General features: G+C 34.4%; 1 protein-coding gene across 1 annotated transcript in view; it reads left to right on the forward strand.

The window, feature by feature from the left end:
- The window catches only part of LOC118986735 (triadin-like), a 98,284-nt gene that overhangs the window by 59,842 nt on the left and 16,112 nt on the right, over positions 1-22,330 (forward strand). Inside the window, exons 3-5 of the mRNA XM_037045833.1 lie at positions 147-311; positions 1,621-1,653; positions 18,916-18,975. Coding sequence (XP_036901728.1) covers positions 147-311; positions 1,621-1,653; positions 18,916-18,975 — 258 coding nt within the window. The remainder of the gene's footprint in view (positions 1-146; positions 312-1,620; positions 1,654-18,915; positions 18,976-22,330) is intronic.

Consider the following 22,330-nt stretch of genomic DNA (forward strand, 5'->3'; position numbering starts at 1 on the left):
TTTCTGAGCAGAAAAATTGTAGCCTAGAGATATTTAAATCCATAAAATTGACACACTTATCTAGGCTAAAGAAAAAATCAGGAAAAAGTTTCTTAGTTTCTTTATGGAAACAATTATTAATTTTTCTTTTTTAAAACTACTTTTAGCAAGCTCTATTTCCAAGATCGCCTCAGATCCTCTGAAATATGCACATCACGCTGTGGAGGAAACCACGGACTGGGTCTATGGCTTCTTTTCTTTGTTGTCTGACATCATCTCGTCTGAGGGTGATGAAGAAGAAGATGATGATGGGGATGAGGACACTGATAAAGGTACAAAGAGCGTAGAGACACCTGATTTCTATGACCAATATTAGGTGTGCATTACAGTGATGTGCTGAAGTTTAAGCACGAATAAGAACTTGGGTCAGTCTAAACCAAATGAATAGACTTCTGAGTGCTGATAGAAAATCAACAGGATGTCAGCCTCAGCAAATTGGTCTCATTTGGTTTTTACCTTATAGCTTATCTACCATTATGGTAAAGATGCCAAAATTGAACACTACTATTAGAATCGCATTGTACTAGAGTGTTTTATTATGTGCTACCACACACTTACAATAGAAACACATTCATATACTTCTTTGGAGGAAAATAGTAGCTATTTCTCAAACTTATCCTTAGAAAAATTAAAATAACAGTAAAACTAAATATTTATATAAATGTTTTATATACATAAATAATATTTACATTCAAAGAGTAAAAAGTAATCCTACTAAAATCACAACAATTATGCAATTAAGTTATGTACTCTTTCACATAAATGAGTAAAAAGAAATAAATTCAAATTATACATAAACTACTATTGAGTAGACTTGAAAGAACAAAACACTTTGATTCTGCTTTTTAGTGACACTTTTAAGGACAGTTTTAGACATCAGACATCATGTATTCAGACTTGACTACCAGGAAAGCTCTTATTATTGTAGCCTTTTCTATGGCTTTGTCTGGATTTATGTTTGGCCCCAGTGAGAGTTGAAGAACAATAGAGATCTGGGATTAACATGATATATGAAGCATAGTGTGTGATTTGGATCACTGCCACAAGTTGATTGAACACATAAAAGGAAAACTATGTCTAATAAGTGTACATAAGCAAAGTGTACATTTAAATACTGGAATTTGGGACACAAAGTCATATGAGGACTATTAATGATGAGTGAAAAAATCCAGGCAGTGAATAATAGTTACCATATGATCTTACCTATGAGTGGAACCTAATCAGCAAAACAAACAAATGAGCAAAAAAGAACCAGAGACATGGAAATAAAGAACAAACTGACAGTGACCAGAGGGATGGGGGGGAGGTGAATAACAGGGTAAGGAAGGGGAAGGATCAAGTCAAGGAATGTGTACAAAGGACCCATGGACAAAGACAAAGGGGTAGAGATTGTCTTTGGGAGCGGGATTTGGATGGGGAGGGGAGAACAACGGGGAAAATGGGGACAACTATAATGGGAAACAACAGTAAAAAAATTTAAAAAATGAATACATGTTTTTAAGAAATGAAAAATAGGAAAAATAGAAACAATATTATGCTATGCTACAGGTTTTTCTAATTACTATTTTTGTCTTGGTTTAGGAGAAATAGAGGAGCCTCCCTTGAAAAAAAAAGGTTGGTTTTCTTTTTCCATCTTTAAAGCAAATTTTTCTTCTCTTTTGGTAACACTGATTTTCAGTATGACTCAAATATATTTTACTTGAGATTTAGCCTTAATATATTTTTAATACAGAGTATTTACTTCATGATTAGATCAAGATTTATGGTTCAGAAAGGAAACCCTTGATTCTTTCCAATGAAGCTGATCTCACTGCTTTTCAGTTGATTGTTTAATTGATGGCTTCTTCAGTAGATATGCGAACCTATCTACATACAGATCAATGTGAGTTCAAATTGTGGGAGTGAGGAATGAATTCTGTAGCCTTGAAAATGGCCCAAGAAGATGTCCATGAGCTTAATCCTTGTTATGGCCAGATTTATTGATTCTAAATTTTTCTTCTTACTTTTTATTACATGTTTTTAATTTTTAAGTAATAACTAGGAAGAAATTGTATAGTTTTGAGGTAAGAGCCCCAGAAGGGCAGAGATTTTTACATGAAAGAGTAAAAATTGTGTCTGCAAAAGAAAATAGGGAGAGAGGGATACCATCCTGAGGTATGTTTTGTGTGATCAAGAAAACGCTAACATAACACATAAGTCACACTCAACCCAATTGAAATATTTTAATTATTGCTGTGCATGCTTAGCCGCAATGTCTTGGAAAATTTTATTCTAGAGGAGATCTTGCTGGCTCCTGGTGCTATCTCCCTAGAACAACTGTGGATATAAACAGTGGGATCCAAATTTGTAGCTTCAGCCTTGCCTGAACAGATAATGATCACCTCACTACGTTGGGCAGAATCTACCTAGTGTATATTAATTTGGAAAATACAAATCCAAAGAGAGGTAAGCCAGTGAAATATGACTGTGACAGAGCCATTCAAAAATAAGGGTGTTCATTGAACTATAAAAAAAAGAAAAGGCGGATTTCCTGATTCACAGGATAAGAATTCAAGAACACAAGACAGATTTTACCTATCAAATTCAGGGTTAAAGATTATACATTAGTTTAAGTTTTTGAGATCAGAAATATAGTCTTTTTACATCTTATATCCAACTAATAGTACCTAGAATAAACATAGTCAAAGTTTAAGCTAATCAGTTAATAGTCAGCAAGTAGAAACAAAAGAGGAAAAATCAAATAAATAATATTTTGTTATACTTATAAATTAAATTCTACTGGAATGTCCTATTTCCCATAAGTCAGTATCAAGCATTTAATAAAAAATTATTCTTTTCTTTTGACTTTAATTTCTCTCTGTAATTATTTTAAAATTAAGTTTCATGTAAGGATTAACATAAATTACAAATTCCTGCAAAGTTGTTTAATTATTGTTTGAGTTACTGCCTTGATTCATCAAATCAACAGCAAAAAATAAATAATTATTTAAGATACTATTTTTAAAAATGTCAATAACACTCATTAGTTAAAATACTCTAAGGAATATATGTTCTTAAAACCATATATACTCATGTCTTCTTGAAGGATTACTAGAAGGACAATTGATTTGAAAATTATCTGAATATATTTTCTTAATAATACTACTTAGAAAGTTACTTCAGAAAAATGGACATTTAAGGAAACATCTTACATATCCTACCTTGGGTACAGAGCTATGTAATTATAGCTGAAGTGGACTAAAGATAATATATTTCATTACAGTTATAATATTTTATTTATAAACTTTTGTAGAGTCATGGAGGCAATGTGAGTTTTAAAAAAGTAATATTTTATAAAATATTTTAATACTTATTATGCATTTAAAACATTTTATATTGTTATTAGGAAAGACTTGTGACAAGTTTATCCCCATTTTATGATGCTATTTTATACATTTCCATATTTAAAAATTGTGATTTAAGAAGTATTTTAAAATCTAGAATGGTAGTCTCTAAGAACATTTGTTCTTTATTAATCTAAATTACTCTTCATCAATGTCTTTATTAACATTCTTTCCCATTCTGATATACCAAATAATTTTTAGCCATGTATAACTAAATTTTCAGGCCATGGCATTGTTTATTCAACTGTCCTTGTTTCTATATGACATTTTATTTAAGTGCACTTAAAGTGTTAGTTGAATTTGTACAGTTATAGCTATTTTTACCAAAATAAAAATTTAACTATGTGGTTATCTATAAGTGAAGTTTACAGTTCTAATTTGATGTGGAATAATGGAATAATCTCAGGGTTGTGGGATTGATTATTAAGTAGATTATCAATATGAATGAAATTTTTGAATCTGTTATTCTTAGCTTACACTGTTGTATATATAATTTAACTTTAGGATATTAGCTATAGTACCTAGTTTCTTTATATTCTTTTTACATATATATTTAAGCTTGTCTAAGGGGAAAGATGGGGAAAGGTCAAGTCAAGGAACATGTATAAAGGACCCATGGACAAGGACAATGTGGGGGAGAATTATATGTGGGGAGTTGCTAGGGAGGGCCTAGGAGAACAATGGGGAAAAATAGGAACAACTGTAATTGAACAATTTAAAAAACTTAAAATATTAAATTCTATTACCAAACATTCCCTGATAAGGTTCCAAGGTGTAGAAGCATTATAAAATTTTATATTTTGATTATGTAATATTTAAAATTTATAACTATAATAAACAAAAACCATTGGAAAGCCTACTTCCTGAGACAATTTTGTGTTGTGTGTGGTGGATGTGCTTTGTTTATCTGGAATAATCTTGCTGAATAGCATTCTTCATATGAGGGTACACATCATGATTATGTTGACACCACACCCTCTGAGGGGTACACAAGTGCAGGTAGCACTAGAAGAATCAAATTACATTTTTCTGCTTTCCTAAATTTGATCTGTCTGAGAACATATCTAAGTTTGTAATAATACTACTTCTACTTTACAAAATAAATATCCTTCACCCATTCCCCAACTGCTAGAATGCCAACCAAAACAATCACAGAATCCTTCCTGCCTTGTCCTGCTTACATCTGCTAAAGAAACATGATGGTACACAAATGTTTTGCGTCCTGATGGGATGTCCTGAAGTCATACACACAGTAGAGTGAGCTGATGAAACCGCAGTGAGAAGTTTCATTTGATGACTTTGCCTTATGTTTAGGTGACTAATATGAAAGAGTGCATTGTTCTTGAGGGAGAAAACTATAAGGCCAAAGTAAAAAAGAATATCAATAGGAAATGAAAGGTAAAAATGGCTTTTAAGAATTTTAAATAGATAGTTCATTTTAGTTATTCTCAAGATACTTATTCCTAAGCAGTATCTTTGGTCTAAAAGAAAGCACATTAAAACAACCAAAGTAGTACAGGCTAGTGATGTTGATTCTTTTAAATGTTACTGGTATTTTCTGAAACAACCAAACTTTCAAAGATGCAATGATGAATAAAGCCATAGATGCCAAATTTCTGTGATTCATTTCAGATTAAATATGTATTTTTTTCAAAAATTAATTTAAAAGCCACTTAATGTGATTGTATTATAAAATAATTAATTTCATTGTATTCAAACCTCATTCTATTTTGTTTAATATAAAAAAATGTAGCCCTGGCTTATGTGGCTCAGTTTGTTGGAGTGTGCTCCCCTAAACCCAAAGGTGATGGGTTCAGTTCCAACTCAGGACACATGCCAAGGTTTTAGGTTCTGTCCCCAGTGGGACACACTGAGAGACAACCTGTCAGTTTTTTTCTGACATCGGCGTTTCCCTCTCTCTCTCTCCCTTCCTTTCCCTCTTTCTTTTTTTTTTTTAAGATTTTATTTATTTATTTATCTTTAGAGGGGAAGGAGAGAGGGAGAGAAACATCAATGTATGGTTGCCTTTCGTACGTCCCCTGCTGGGAGTTGGCCTGCAGGGAACTGGCCTGCAACCCAGGCATGTGCCCTGACTGGGAATTGAACCACGATCCTCTGGTTCGCAGGCCTGTGCTCAATCCACTGAGCTACGCCAGCCAGGGCCTCCTTTCCCTCTTTCTAAAATCAATAAGCATGCCCACAGGTGAGGCTAAAAGAAGTTTAATATTTTGAATCTCATATTGACAAAAGTTAACTTAATACATTTTTTAGAACCAATTCAATATATATTTATACACAAAATACTCAGAACATTGTATACCCTTTATTAATTTAGTTACCAATACAAGAACTATTTAAAACTTTATGTGTCTTATAAAGAGATGCATTTCTAATGAAATTTTATCTTTCAGTTTTAATAATTTTATATGAAAAAATTTAAGATTCTTATTATAATAGGACATGAAGAAAAAGTTTAAATTTCAATATACTCACACTTTTTCCCTAGATGGCATGATGGTATAATCAAGAAAAAAATATAAAAATATATTGTTCTTGAATGAAATTTTGTGAGGGAAGTGCAATAAAAATATTAATTAAAAGAGATAAATGAAAGATGTAGGATTTCCACATGTTAAAAAAGAGTTTGTTGGCATGTGTATATTTTAAGTCAGTAATGAAGGGTCTCAAAATAGATCAATTCTGATATTTACAGAAATGTAGCAATTTTATTTTTAAATGTCTGTTACAATAATCTTCCAATTATTTGCAACTTTTAAAATTATGATAAAATATTTTAGAATTTAGCACCAGCTGGTGTAGCTAGGTGGATAGAGGAGGCGCATGAGAGGCAACCACACATTAATGTTTCTCTCCCACTCTTTCTCCTTCCCTTTCCCTCTCTCTAAAAATAAATAAATAAAATGTAAAAAATATTTTAAAAATATTTTAGAATTTATCTTCAAAATATATAAGGAAAGCCCTGGCTGGTGTAGCTCAGTGGATTGAGCACGGGCCTGCAAACCACACGATTGTGGTTCGATTCCCAGTCAGGGCACATGCCTGGTTGCAGGTCAGTTCACAGCACGGGACTCACAAGAGGCAACCATACATTAATATTCTCTCTTTCCCTCTAAAGATAAATAAATAAATAAATTTTAAAAAAAGAACACACATTGCTATGTGTTCCTTAAAAAATAAAAAATGTAAGGAAATACTAGGTTTACTAAAAAATTTTAAGGAATTGTCAAAAGGAAAAAATTGAAATTATTAAAATAGAGAATGAGCCCTGGCTGATGCAGCTCAGTGAATTGAGCATGGGCTACAAACCAAAGCATCACCAGTTGGATTCCCAGTCAGGGCACATGCGTGGGTTGATGGCCAGGTCCCCAGTGGAGGCCACGTGAGCGGCGATCACACACTGACGTTTCTCTCTCTCTCTTTCTCCCTCCCTTCCCTTCCCTATAAAAATAAATAAATAAAATCTTAAAAAGAAAAAAATAGAGAATGAACACTTTGTTTTCTGGATAACTCTAGGATCCTGAATGAGAACAAAACCCAAGATATTCCACTATGGTCAATTTACGAACCCTTAGGTAATCACCACTTCGGAACACTAATATGTTTTATCTCTTCAACAAATGTATTTTTCAATAAAGTTTTAAGTGTTTTCTATATGCCAAGCAATTTATGAGTCTTTTCTTACAATATTCTCAAAGGCTGATGATTCAAGTTTTTAAATAAGTTAGTAAATAATTTATTGTAATAAAGTTTTATGTGGTATTGCTACTAAGGTTAATTATCTCTTACTAATATTGGGATCAATGTAATAGGGGAATGTATAGCTAAAATAATTGCAAATGAGTAACAGATCTCCTTATTTAGTACAAAGTGCTGTAAAGACCATATTTGAGAGTTTGAAAAATAAATGAGCAGTTGATATAATAAAGGTACAAGAGAGTTTGGACACTACATATTCAATAATGATGAGGGTAAGTCTTTATATGAGATGATCATATACAAACTGAACTGAATAAAAATGAGTTGCAAATATATAAACTATTTTTCCTAAAAATATTTTAATTTACTGAATTGTTCATAAACACTTGAAGGCAAAGGTAAAGCCAGGTTCACCAAATATACACACATACACACACACGCGCACACACACACACACATACACAGAATCCAGTGTTCTTAAAGCAAAGTTAAACATCTATTCAGCATAAGCATCATAGTATTTTTCTATTTCTTTTTCAAATAAATTCCTTATTTCTCACAAATTGAATCTGATTTTGCTTTCAATTTTCTACATTAACATTTAAATAATGCTGAGTTTTTAGTTTATGTAAACATTCACAGAAAGTGTAATTCTTTACTGCGTATATAGCTTTTTAATTTTTGGAACTAACATTTCCAAGTGCAGCATAATCAATATATTTACCTGACACCTCAGTCTATCAGTCTATATAAGAGTGATCTTATGGCATTTATGTCCTTTGAACTGTGTAAGTGTAGAAGGCAATAACAGTCTCCTAATAAGAAAATTAATTTCATAATGTTCTTTTCTGACATCTAGTCTTAAAGAACAGTCATAGTCACTGATGTTAGCACACGGTTTCTGGGGAGGGAAATCTAGGTCTTCAATTAGGGGCATGATATCCTCCTATGTCAAATCATCTCCTGCCTTAGAGGAAAGATCCAAGAACCCCTTTGAATTCTGCATTATGTTTAATTTCCTTGCTTCCTAACTACTTGCTCTTTGAAATAAGGAACTATCTGTCATTAAGCTTGAACAGGACCCAAACACAAAGGCTGGTATTCTGTAAGATTTTATCTGATGTGCGTCAATGGCGGAGAAAGAGTCTTTTCTCCCCTTGGAGCAAAACAAATTACACTCTCCTTAGAGACTTAGTGTTTTAAAATTGTCCTAAAGCTTCTTAGGTCAAAAAGAGCCCAGTAAATTTAAACTCAGTTCCTTCATTGTGCATTTTTCTCACTTTATTGAAATCCACAATATCTCTTTGCAGTCGGGGTGAATAAGAAAGAGCCAAGAAATTTGAGCATCATAAATATTCAAGACTCTCGGATTAGGCCATTGAAAAGATTGCATCAAGTCATCAGGAGTAAGATAGATGGATAAGTTTACATGCCAGAGATTTCATTGCATCCATCTTTGCTGGCAGCTTCGGTGGGTTACACCACACCGAATATTAAGTGTCCAAAAAATATACTGACTGGGAAAGGGAGAAAGAATGGAAACGTGACTAAACTTGTTAAAATTCACAGCCTCAGAATATTTGTTACTAGGTACTGTGCTTTGCCATGTATAATGCACTCCCATGTATAATGCACTGCCATGTATAATACACTCCCGTGTATAATGCACTCCCGTGTATAATGCACTGTCATGTATAATGCAGTCCCAGGTATAATGCAGTCCCATGTATAGTGCACTCCCATGTATAATGCACTCCCGTGTAAAATGCACTGCCATGTATAATGCACTGCCATGTATAATGCAGTCCCATGTACAGTGCATACCCACATTTTTTGGCCCAAACTTTCAGGAAAAAAATCTTCTGTTTTAATTTTTAATCCAATTTTTATTCATTTATATTTAGATACTTGTTTTTTGTATTACAAAGAAATTCTAGCATTAATTTCTCAACATTATGGTACAAGAAATTTTATGTAACAAATAATTACAAGAACACAAGCACAGATAGATACAAGGCATTTCAGGTACTACCCATGCATAATGCGCATCCTCATTTTTCCCTCAAAAATTTGGGCAAAAAAATACACATTATACACAACAAAATACAGTTGGTCTTAGTAACATTTTTAAGAAGATATGTTAGTTTGGACCTCCCTAAGTAAGTTTAGAACAAAACTCAACTTCATAACCATACTGTTGTACATATTGCCCTCAGGCTGCACAATGAACTCAGTGCTTTATCCTCTTCTTGTCTTTCCCACTATTGATCAATGGTAACAGGATAGCATCGCCCAGGGAGAACAGAAAGTGGGCTTGGAGGTGGAGTCAAAACTGAAAAAGGCTGAGGATGAAAACATGGAACAAACTGATAGCTGTAGGAGGGGAGGAGGGAGGGAGGAGTGAGGGGACAAAGGGGAAGGGACTAGCCAAATAGCATGAATGAGTAACACATGGATGTGGACAATGAAGCAGGGACTGACTGTGGGCTAGAGGGGTGGGCTGGATGGAGGGGGACAAAGGGGAACAAAATTTGGAACAACTGTAATAGAATAAATAAGAATAAAAATAAAAAGGCTGATGAGGCATAGGTAAAGGGAGATATGGTGAATGATCCAGAGATGCATTTCCCAAGGAATTACAGTCATGAATTGTGGATCCACTGTGTCGGGCAACTGCAGTTACCATGTGCTACTAAGAAGGAGCTTGTCTCCATCAAGGCAAGGAAACTAGAACCAGGTGATGCAGATAATAATGGGCAAACTAGAGACTGAAGGAATAAGCTAAAGAAGGCAAGAGATCAAATTTTGGTACCAACCGCAAGGGGAATAAAGAGGCTGTCTGAGAAAAGTCAACTCAGGCCCAAGCATTTTAAGTAGTTCTTGTGAGAACAAGAATAATCTCAGTGTGGCTACGTTCTTATCTTTAAGTAAAATGGGATAAGTAATTGACATGTGTATGAATTAAAAGCTATTAAAGTCTAATGTGTTCCACACTCTTTTCATCAGCTCTGTGTTTCCTTTCTCAAAATCATGATAAACTAAGGTGCTGGTTGAATACAGATGGCTTAGTATGTTACTTATTCCACATTAGGTATTTTCATTTAGAAAATCTTGCTGGAAAATAAATTTAAAAACAAACAAAACACAAAACTCACCAACAGTTCTCAACTCCTGTGCCTCAGATTCAAATAATGTCTTACTTAGAATTATCTTCTTCACAAAAGGCCAAAATCCATTTCCAAGTAGCTTTGTGGAAAAGTCACTCTATCGGTTCAAATGACTGGAAGATGCAAGAGTGAAACTGGCCTCAGTGACGTCCAGATACAGGTTTAGTTGTAGCCTCATTAGTATATACTCTCTCCCTGTTCCTGACCTCGTTTTGTTCATCTGCTTCATTTACTGAATTCTCAGACAGATTACCCTCTCCTGGTGGGAAGTACCATCACCTGATGCTTGAGGCCTCCCCCCCCACCTACTTTAGCAACCCAGGAGAGAAGCCTTTGCTCTTTCTCAAGTATTTCAGCAAAATCAACGTAGTTGACTCTCCTTGATTTGTATCGCAACACAGAGAGTGCTCCGTGGAACAGCCACATTAGCATCTTCTGAGAGTGATTTAGAAATGCAGAACCAGGCTCCATCCAGACCTACTGGATCAGAATCTGCATGTTCAGAAGATCCCCAGGTGACTGACTCAAATGCACATTCAATTTTGAGAAACATCGGTCTAGACAGTCGTTCTGACTGTGGTTCTAAAACCACCTGAGAGCTTATTTAAATTGAAGAGCTCTAAACGTGTCCTCACTCTGAGAGACTACAGTAATGCATTAAGTTCGGACTGCAGCTCAGGAATAGATTGTGAAATCTCCCCGGGCGATTCTGATGCTCAGCCACATAGATCTCACCAGGCATATCATCCAGTACGAAGCACAAATACCGCACTGTCAAGACCGTATTCAACCTTAAACTCCACCAGTGATTATCTTATAAAAGGTACCGTCTGAAATTATTCCATCTCTGTATGATGAGGAACTTGTAGGAAATAGCATCTTATTTATAATGGAGAAAATGAAATTTGAAGAGAAAAACAGGTTAATCTGAGATGACTAAATCAATGGCAACATGAGATTGAACAGATATATTTATTTTAAAATTTTTGTAAGGTGAATAGTATGCAGTGTCGAGACTACTATTTTTTGAAAGAGTATAGCTTATGTGATAAAATTTACCAAGCAATCAAATCCAACGAAATAAAGGTCCAAACCGTTTTTATGTCTATTGTATGTAATAGCCCTCAAGGAAACTGTCGTCAGTATTTTTGCAGTGTGTGCCCTCTGAATCAAAGAAAACAGGGTGCTTTGAGGAAAGAAAATATTCCTCTTTGTTTTCTTCAGTCATAATTGGTCAGGAGTATACTTTCCTCAAAATTTTGAGGAAAAATTTCTGATAATTTCCAAAAATTATCAGAAAATCATGGAAAATACAAATATACCATTTGGTATATTAGCTAAAACAGTGGGAATTCAATAGAATATATCCACTTAGTATTTTTTAACTATCCACCAAAATGATAAAAATATTTGCTTGGTTATTTATCATAATTAAACTTTTGTATCCTAATCACAATTGGCAAAGTCTTACAAATAGAGATTCTATGTTCAAGTGAATAAATAATTTGAATTTTTACATTGAAATGAGGAACGTATAAGTGGGCATTTTATATTGTCTGGTGCCTCTGAGATATATGTAGAAAACATGATGATAAAAGGCATTCTTTGAAATTCACAACTCTCATAACAATTTAATAAACAGGGTTATCATAAAAAAGAATCAGGATGGTTGCCTTGGTGACAGAGCTTATCCTTTTAACTTCTTGAGCCTGTCATTTTAAAATCTTGATTGATAATAATTTTCATTTATTAACAGTTTATTGTATTGATAGAGAAAAAGTGTATGCTTTAAACTGTCCATGCAAATCTTAAAATTACAAACTGCCTACTCACCAATAAACTTTGTTATGGTTGTAAGTAGATAAAAACTACTTATCATAAGCAAAATGCATGTAATATAATAAAATAACTCAAAAAGACTTCACTATGAAGTGAACTTACTTTGAAGAATCATTTAGCACAGTCTATTTTCACTAATTTTAGTCTCTTTGATTGCTGTTGCTAGCAATCTTTTCATTTTTAGTGCCCACAGCCTCTCTTACAAGTTACATATGAGAGCTGAGCTCAGAGAGATTTGGGAAAATCTGTGAGTCCCTGATTGCTGTTGATCCCATGGGAGCCAGAGAGCTTAGATGAGCACATTTGGGTAGAATTAACAAGCCCAAAGATGAGGAAGGAGAACCAAGGCAATGAAATAAATCTTCACTTCTAATTTGGAGACATTTAAAAAATTTTGTCTACTGTAGCTATTTTCAACCCTTTTCACATCTTATGGCACATTTAAACTAATTACCAAAATTCTGAGGCACACCAAAAAATACCTTTTTGCTAATGTGACAAAAAATTAAATATAATTTTGATTCAGTCACACTGGATAGTTATTGTTGTGTTGGCTGTTGTCTTTTTTTTCTTTACATTTGACAGTTTAAGGGAAAAGAGGTAAGTGCCCCTGACTAAATAGTCAGGTATTGCATGCTCTAAAATTTCTTGTGGCTCCCTAGTTGAAAACCCTTTGTCCACTGAGTAATGTATGTTCCTGTGGGATATGCATCACTCATTATAAGCCCAGGAAATCCCCCCTTATACCTAAAAGTTCCAATTCAGGCCACCAAGAGGATCTTGGACCTTGTAAGCCACAAAACAATATTTAAACTTTACTGTTACCATAATGGCTTGTGATTCTGACCAGTATCAGGTGCTGAGACTTATACATTTCTAGGAGCATTGGCCTCTGACCTAATCACAAAGCACACATGGCACACATATTTGGAGTTAAATAGTGACTGCTTTGACCTTCTTTGTCCCCATGTTCCGAATTGGTTTATGTTCAAGAGAACTGTTTTTTTATTTGTTTATTTATTTTTAGACAGAAGAGAAGGGAAGGAGAAACAGAGGGAGAGAAACATCAATGTGTGGTTGCCTCTCACACACCTCCCACTGGGGACCTGGCCTGCAACCCAGGCATGTGCCCTGACTGGGAATTGAACCTTCGACTCTTTGGTTCACAGGCCAGCGCTCAATCCACTTGAGCTACACCAGCCAGGGCTCAAGAGAACTGATTTTAAAGAGTGTCATGATGTGAAACACAATTTTATGATGTCACACATTGCTGTCATTTTACACAAAGTGGAAGCATTCACCTGTCTATGAAAATTATTCAATAACTAGAAGCTTGTATTAATATGCATGAGAAATTTGATTTTTCTTAGAAGTTTGCTGAAAACCATGGGGCAATAAAAATCTACTTTACAGACTTAATACTTTTAAATTTAATTTTATTTCCTTATACAAATGATTTTTAGTTGACAATAGCAATTGAGAGTGACGTATCAGGCATCATTTGCTTCTGAGGAAAATATCATTCTGAAGTCTAAATTGGTAGCATGTTGTTACTCAGCTGGACAGGCGTCTGCATGGTCATCATTTCCTGGATGAAGTGTAAGGAGAGAGAACTGGCACATTGTGGACAGGCTTTGCTGGATTCTTCAGACATCTGATAGCCACAGACAGTGACACCAGTGCTGGAATTCAATCCCCAGAGAAAATGCAGTGTGGCAATAAAACTCGCAGAGAGACATTTAATTTTTAAGTTTGAATCATCAGAAAAGAACTTCTGTTGTATTCTCTGAGAAAAGACATGTAGGGGCGTGTGTGTGTCTGTACAGGGTTAGCTGTGCTTGCCTACACTTGCCTCTATAAAAATAGTAATGGTCTTTAAGTGATCATCAGTTAAGAAACTCAGTTGATTATGTTCCTGCAGAAAAAGTGCTTATATAAGTGATCATATATCTGTTCATTCTGAACTATGGAGATGTGTGTGTGTGTGTGTGTGTTTTAATCTATAACCTCTACTTGTAAAAAATCTGAGTGGATATGCCCAGAGCATTGGGGTTATCTTGGCTTGTGTCAGGCTGAAGTGTAGAATTAGAAAACTAATAAAAACGGGGCTTTATCTTTAAGATTGGTCTGAGTTACATAACTGGGTCGTGTCCAATCATTTACCCTAGAGAAAACAATAAATGCTCTGAAATATATTGATACTTTTTCAGTTGAATTCTTTAGTTTTATTTATGTTTGTTTTTCCTTATGTAAAATTTATTTTGAGTGTAACCAGCATGCCAGGATTTCCCTTCCACTTTAGGGTGATCTTCCTTTCATGTATTTGGGAAAAGGTGGAAGGTGAAAAAACGTTTCCCCGGCCTTTTCCTGTTTGGTGTTCATGACCCCAAACTTTGTGAGACTCCTCTTCTTTCATTATTTTGTTACCTCCAGGATAGACTCCTGCCTATTTCAGTTCTGGTTGCTGTCTAGAGCCCTTACCCTTTGACAGGATGCCGCTGCACATGCAAGAGGCAGCGCTACTGCTTCTTTCCTCTGCTCTGATGTGCAAGCCTCCACCTACCCTGCAAGGAAAACTGGCATGGAACAACACAGAATGTCTACTGCCATAGACTACTGTCCGAACAGTGGATTTCCCCAGAATAAGATAGGCTAGGGGGCTGTGACAGAATTACCCAGGTGGGATGCTTTCAGCTCTGAAGTCTGCAGAAGAGTCTAACTCAGATCTGATCCTCCTGTATGAATTCCATAATCTTCCTTTTATTCTCTCAGTGGTCAACAGATGTCTGTGTAATACAAACACACATACATACCCTACCTCTCAAGGAAAAATATTATTCTAAATAAGCATTTAAGGTGGTCTCATATCATAATAAATGCACCATTTCATGTAACATTTTAATTTACAGTACTTCATCTCTCTTTTCTGTATTCAAATATATCTCCACGTGGAGTAAGAAATCACATCTTAAAGTTGTCTTCCTTAGCATATCCAAAGACCACTCCCTCTCAGTCTTTGACAGTATAATGCTTTTTTTCTGCCTAAATTACACAAGGGACCAATTTTCTCCACTGCCTTTGTTGGTCTGAATAGGAGAGAGGAGGCAGGATGGGTTCGGCAGGGGGAAATCCGAATGTAGTTTTTCAATTCACTTGTAAAAGATTTAACCCAGTGGATGACCCACGGTATTAAAAAGATCATTTGCCTACACATGAGGAATAGACCAGCACTGTCCAATAGTATTAAATTGTGAACCACACATGTAATTTAAAATTTTTAAGTAGCCACATTAAAAAAAGAAAAAAGGTAATAAAAATTAATTTTAATGACATACTTGATCCAGTCGGAATATCAGGGCTAAGCCAGAAAAGCAGAATCAGTAAGAAATCATGCCAATATATTTATATATTAAGACATTTATTACAAGGAACTGGCTTATGTGATTGTGGGGACTGGCCAAATGTCAGGAAAGGAAATCACAGGGAAACTGAACCCCTGGGCAAGAACCAAAACTGAAGTCCACGAAGAGAGTTTCTTCTCTTTCCTTGGTTATTCACAGGCCTGTTTTCAAGGCCTTTCAATGAAATCTGACAACCCCATCCAGATAATCCAGAATCATTTTCTTATTTAACATCAGTGGGTTAGGCAGGGGTGTCCAACACCCAGCCCTTGGGGGCGTATGGCTCAGGATGGCTATGAATGCAGCCCAACACAAAATTGTAGATTTACTTGAAATATTGTGAAAAAATTTTTGGTGGTTATCTGCTGCAATGTTTTTAATGCATGGCCTAAGATAACTCTTCTTCTTCCAGTATGGCTCAGAAACACAAAATTGTGGGTACTCATGGTAGGAATTTTGATTACTTCTGCAAAATACCTTCACAGCAACTTCTAGATTAGTGTTCATTTGAATGACGTGGGGTAGCAATTTAGCCAAGGTGACAGATAAGTAAAACCATCACCTCACTATATCACAAATAATATCACTACAACATGTAACTAATATAAAATCACTAATGAGATATTTGACATTTTTCTTTATACTAAGACTTCATAATTCAGTGTATATTTACACTTACATCACATCTCAATTCGGACTAACCATGTATCACCTGCTCTGTATACACATGTGTCTAGTGGTTCTGCTTTGGAGATTATAAGTCTAAATAGTGACAAACAGTAATTAGCCTGATTATATTGCATGCTTGGAGCAGTTCTAAAAATACAAGTTCTGTGTGGGAGCGCCTGTGTATGTGTAATGAGGTTTATTGTGAACCTTTCTGCCTGTAGTCTGTAAGATGCAACTTTTATTGTGCCTTTGCAACCAGAATATACTCCTTAAAACGCTGATCAAAAGTCCCCACACATGAAGCTTGGTGTGATAGATTACAGTGCAACGTTATTTTTGTTTTGTAATTATAAAAATATTATAGAACCCCAAAGCATAGGGAAAACAAAAGAACTATCTAATTTTGAGCTATCTGAATACATTCTTGGGGGTGATATTGCCCTACAGGGGCACTGGGCAATGTCTAAAGACATATTTCATAGTTATGGCTGGAGATGAGACTCTGGGCATCTAATAGGCAGAGACCAGGGATGCTGCTAACAACCAGCACATAATAGACCAAGTGCACACCAAATAATGATTCACACAACCCATGAAGTCAGTGATGTTAAGATGAGAGCCCCTGCTTTGAAGTAAGATTTGGAGAAGCATAAGGAAGAGATAAAAATACACTGCAAGATCCAGGAAGATGGAAGTTTCCTGTTCCCTGTGGAGTTTCCTATGTCCTTGCACCTTGGTGAATCTTTTTCAGAGATGTGATTGAATACCTTAACTCTTTTGTATCTCCATTGCCATACTCAAAGTCAGAAATGGGATAAAAGTAGAGCAGTGACCTTGCATATAGTATGGTGATGAATTAATGGGAAAAATGAGGGAAGAAAATCTTTACAGTGGTGATTACCTCCTTAACAAGTACATGAAAGTTAGTTATTGTCTTTTCTGAAGATATTCAGGATATCCTTATGATTAGTATTGATTTTAAACTTGTATAAAAATACAAAATCAAATTCATAAATGGAGAATTTTAAATGTATACAGTAATCAGAACCAAGTCAGATAATTTGTGGAATAAAGTTGTAATAAATAAATAAATGAGTAAACCTCATTAGCATTTTTCTAAGAAAAATCATGGTATTTAAGACTAAGTAACTTCTCAGAGGAAGTAATCATATTTGTAAACTCTAATCTCAAATTTGTTTCTATCCAAATTAACTGCAAAATCAAAATTAATGTCATTTTCCAAACTTGCTATGTATGTGTAATGAAGCCAGCAGCAAATTAAATGTATTTATTAAAACCTGATATTTAGAAAAATGTAACAACTAGCATTTTCTGAAATGGGTCATATGTGCTTGCAACAAGTATTGGTTAAATGCAATATCAAATTCTGATTTTAAATACAAGGTCTGTCCAGAAAAAGTCTAGCCACTTTTAATATAAGGAGAACAGTTTGGGGGACATTGGTGTTACCTGGCAGCCAAGGAGAGTGGACTGGAATGCACATGAGTGAACAATGACAACTTCACTGTACTAGTTGGGGTGATAGATGCTGTTTTGCATCAAATTTTGTGTTAAGCTTGAACAGTCCTCTGTGGAAAATATCTGGGTGATTCAGAAGGCCATAGCTATGGGAAACTTGGGATTGGCAGCTTCATGACAATACGCCCACTCATGCATCACATCTCCTGCTGAGTTTTTTGGTGAAACATCATATCACCCAGGTGACTCCGCCCCTCTTCAGCCCAGATTTGTTGACCTGCAACTCTGGCTTTTCCCAAAACTAAAATCACCTTTGAAAGGAAAAAAATTTCAGACTGTCAATAAGATTAAAAAAATACAGTGGGCAGCGAATGGTAATTGGGAGAACTGTGTAGAGTCCCAAGGTGCCCACTTTGAAAGGGACTGAGGCATCATTGTCCTATGTACAATGTTTCTTGTATCTTGTATTTTCTTCAGTAAATGCCTATTTTTCATATTACATGGCTGGATACCTTCTGGACAGATCTTGTATAACTCAGAGTCACTACTTCTGAGATACACTTCTTATGAGGTAGATAGAGTTCATTTTTCAAATTTTTAATTTAATGTGTAAAAACTAAATCATCCAGATCTGAATGACATCCTTACTAAAAATTCTTCCTTTGTATTGAAAATAACTGGTATAAAACATAATTATAATTTATGTGATCAGCCCTGGCTGGTGTGGCTCAGTGGATTGAGCACCAGCCTGCAAACCAAAGGGTTGCTGCTTCGATTCCCAGTCTAGGACACATGCCTGGGTTTCAAGCCAGGTCCCCAGTAGGGAGCAAACGAGAGGAAACCATACATTGATGTTTCTCTTCCTCTCTTTCTCCCTCCCTTCCCCTCTGTCTATAAATAAATAAATTAAATATTTAAAAAATAATTTATGTGATCAATTTTCACACTGAAAGCAGTGACAACATATTTCCATTGATATAAGTTTTTAAGCTTTTTCAAATAACTCTTATTTGAGGTAACTCAAATTTTTCTTTATTTAAATAAATGAGTAATTTATATAGCAATATGCTAACAAACCTTTTTCATTTAAACACCCATAAGCTTGTTAGATATAATTTAAACTTCATGGTAAAGTTATAAAGTTTGAGTCATAGTTATGGCTCATATTTTGTACATTTTCAAAAAGAGTTTTTAAATTATATAAATTCTATTTTCCCCTAGAAATGCGCAAAGAAAAAAGTGAAAAGGAGGAGAAGCCTGAAAGGAAAGTACAAACGAAAGGTACATGTTTAATTTTGTGTTTATTCTTATTTTTATTTAGGACATATATGTATATATTTATACATATATGCTATATAAAAAGTTTTTGTAATTAATATCTTTTTATGTTAACTTTTGATAGTATTTAAATAAATACATTTACTTTTCATTTAACTTCAGGTATAAATATATAAATGATTTTTCATAATTGTAATCAAATAACGTCAAAACCTTTAAGTTATTTGCAACTGATTTTTACTGATGTAGTATCGTAAAGAAGTTTTTTGACTTAATAGCAAATATTTTTTAAAAATAAGATAAATAATAAATCAGAGTTCAATTTGTCTTAACCTTGAATTTTTTAGGCTAGGCATCCCCTTCAAAACCTTTGGTATAGAAACGCAGTCACTATATTATATCACTGTGTGCTGCCAAGGCCCTGCAACTTCCTTACATAGCCGGCAGTGTATATGGAAGGGGACAACATGATATTTAATGTCCCTTTCTAGTGAACTGAATTCAGTGACTACAGTGTTCCATGGCCAGCCTTATCTTGCTCATCTTGCAAGCATCTTATTTGTGGGGCTGGGGGTTAGCCCGCATAGTCGTAAAACTTTAAAGAAACTTATAAAAAGCAAAAAACATATCTGTAAATATGCTCAAGTTTCTCCAATGGTCCATTTCACATGATTTTGTGTGAAACTGACCATTTGCGGGGGTGGGTTACACTGGTGCTGGCAAAAATAAAAATCCTATAATTACTATCATTGTGTGATACAGACAGAAGGTGAAAGAAGTTTCCTGTGATAAAAATTGAATATTGCTTAATATTTGTTATGTGAAGACTGGCTAATGCAAAATTACCTTCAGGAAATATCAAAATTTGCAAAATAGGAACGTTTCCAATAATAGAAGTAATAATTAACCTAAAATTACACCACAAAGATCCACTATGCGAATCTACATGTAAAATGTCATTTGAAAAAATACTATATTTTCTATTGTGAAGACCTGAAATCATTCTGCAGACATTATATCTTTAATTCTAATGTTTGAATCCATTTCAGATTGGTCAGCCAATTCTTATACAATCAGGGACATTGAAACTTACTCAACTGAAACCTATTTATATTTGCACTTAGGAAACTAATGTCTTCTTACTTTTCCCTTTCCTTTTTTGGTTCTTGATTCCTTTGGCCAGGGAAATTGGACACAGCTCTTAAGTGCAGATTAACTAGCCATGATTGAACTAGCTATGTGTTTCTGTCCACCAAAGGTGGAAACAGAAGCTCAACTGGTTCCCCCCGAATGGGGTCTCTGCCTGTTCATTTTGCAGAATGTACTGTTCATTGAATAGCAGCGCCGCTGGAGCGGATGTGGTGATGCAGATGGCACCATTTCCATGTTGGCCCTGGCTCTATTAGAATTCTGCTGTTAAAGACTTCGAGCAGTGGGCTGTAGAGCAGGTTTATTAAACTAGTGAGTCTTGCATAATTAAAACCGTGAATTTGGCTGAGGTTTAAAATAACTTTCTCAAAAGCTTGGCTAGAGATTAGTACCTCAATATACATCCTGGAACTTCAGCTGTTCAACACTGAAACGGGCTTAAGGGATAGTTTCTTTTTTTCCACAATTCTTCTGTGTGAATATGAACAAGAGATTTCATTTTACTGCTTTGTTTCCTCATCCAGGTAGAATAATGTCTGTCTTTTTTTCCAAGCTGTTCAATGAAAAAAGTGAATGAGATTTTATAACCATTCACATATGTAGATAGATATATGTTTATATATGCCACATTCCATGTCTGTTATGATTAGATGTGATTGATAATTAAAAATTTAAATTGGTATCAAAGCATGTTGAACCCTTGAAAGATGAGACACAGTATATACAAGTAAATAGTAGTCTGCAATGGTTATTTATAAAAAACCCAGCAAATGTGTGAGTTTAAAAAGATCCATTATGCTGAAGCTGGTGCATTTTAGGGGGATATAAACATATTGGTGATGATAGAAGCTACATCACCTCCTACTGTCTCTATTATGTTTCTTCTGCCTTAAAAGAATTTATATTGTATTCTAAAAGGTTTTAAGAATATGAAGTTATCGGGAAAGCCATGGAAGTCTACACCTAGATGTTTTACTCATCTACTAGAATAGAGAAAGAAAAAAAATTTGAATCCCAGAGAACATACACTTTCAAAATAATTTCATATAAATATGTTAACTAATTCATGTTTAAAGTGTCAAAGAATTATTGTTTTAATGCTGATTCTTATTCATATACAATTAGGGGAAAATTATATGCTCTTTATAGTCATCCACATTATCTAAGTGATTTTAATTAATGAGGACAAAGTAACTTTTATTCCTATTTTGCCCATCTATTTATTTTGTTTGATATTTTATGTTAGGGAGAAAAGGGAACAGTTTTAGGAAGCTAAAGAGTAAGCCCTTTGATTCATAACCTGGCAATGAGTACTTATTCTGGTTTTAAGGTATAAGCTCTGACATATTAGTTGATGTTTGTCTTTGAATTAACCTTGTTATTTTTCCACATAAAAGAGGTAGTAACGTATTTTGTGATCACAATAGTGTATGTGTTTTTGACCCTCTGCTGATGTAGAAATACAGTGAAAAAATATATTTACTTAGAAAAAATTCACAACCATAATTTAACTTTTCCTAGATTACCAACATGCCATGCACCAAACTGTTGCTAATACCTATGGCCCATTGACTCCTATTATTCTGTGTTTCTTTATCTATGAACAAAGAGAGTCAGGCTCAATGGTCTTTCAGGTTCTTACCAGCCCCGAATGTGTGCTAATATTAAATTAAAATTATTCTAACATCTAGCAAAAAATCTAACACATGAAACACACTCAGTAAATGTTGAAATAATGAATGAATTAATATAGTATTTATTTTCCCTATTTTGTTAATCTGCACTTGATTTGTATGAACAATTTTCCTTTGAGATTTCTATTTTTAAATATATATATACTTATTCAGCTTTAATTGCACCACTCTAATGTCAAATTTATTTGGTTAGAAATAATTGACATATTTGAGAGTGAGCTCCATATTAAAATAAAAAATAATTGTGAGATGTAATTAGAAAACACTCACAATAGAATGTATAATATAATAATATAGGCTAAGGTAATATGGATTAATTTGGACAATTATAAAAATGAAAAAGAAAGAAAAATAACTGCAACCTAATTACACAGAAATAAATGATAACATTATCTTCCTACATTTAGTTGTTTTTTTAATTGCATATTGCTTTGTTTCTTTGCAATTGCAAATTTTCTGGTTATTTTCAGATAAGATTTAAGCTTCTATATAACTACTAAGCATTTCAATTTACT

The sequence above is a fragment of the Sturnira hondurensis genome, unplaced genomic scaffold (genome assembly GCF_014824575.4).
Source record: "Sturnira hondurensis isolate 20B ecotype Veracruz unplaced genomic scaffold, ASM1482457v3 Scaffold0004474, whole genome shotgun sequence".
Classification (NCBI taxonomy): domain Eukaryota; kingdom Metazoa; phylum Chordata; class Mammalia; order Chiroptera; family Phyllostomidae; genus Sturnira; species Sturnira hondurensis.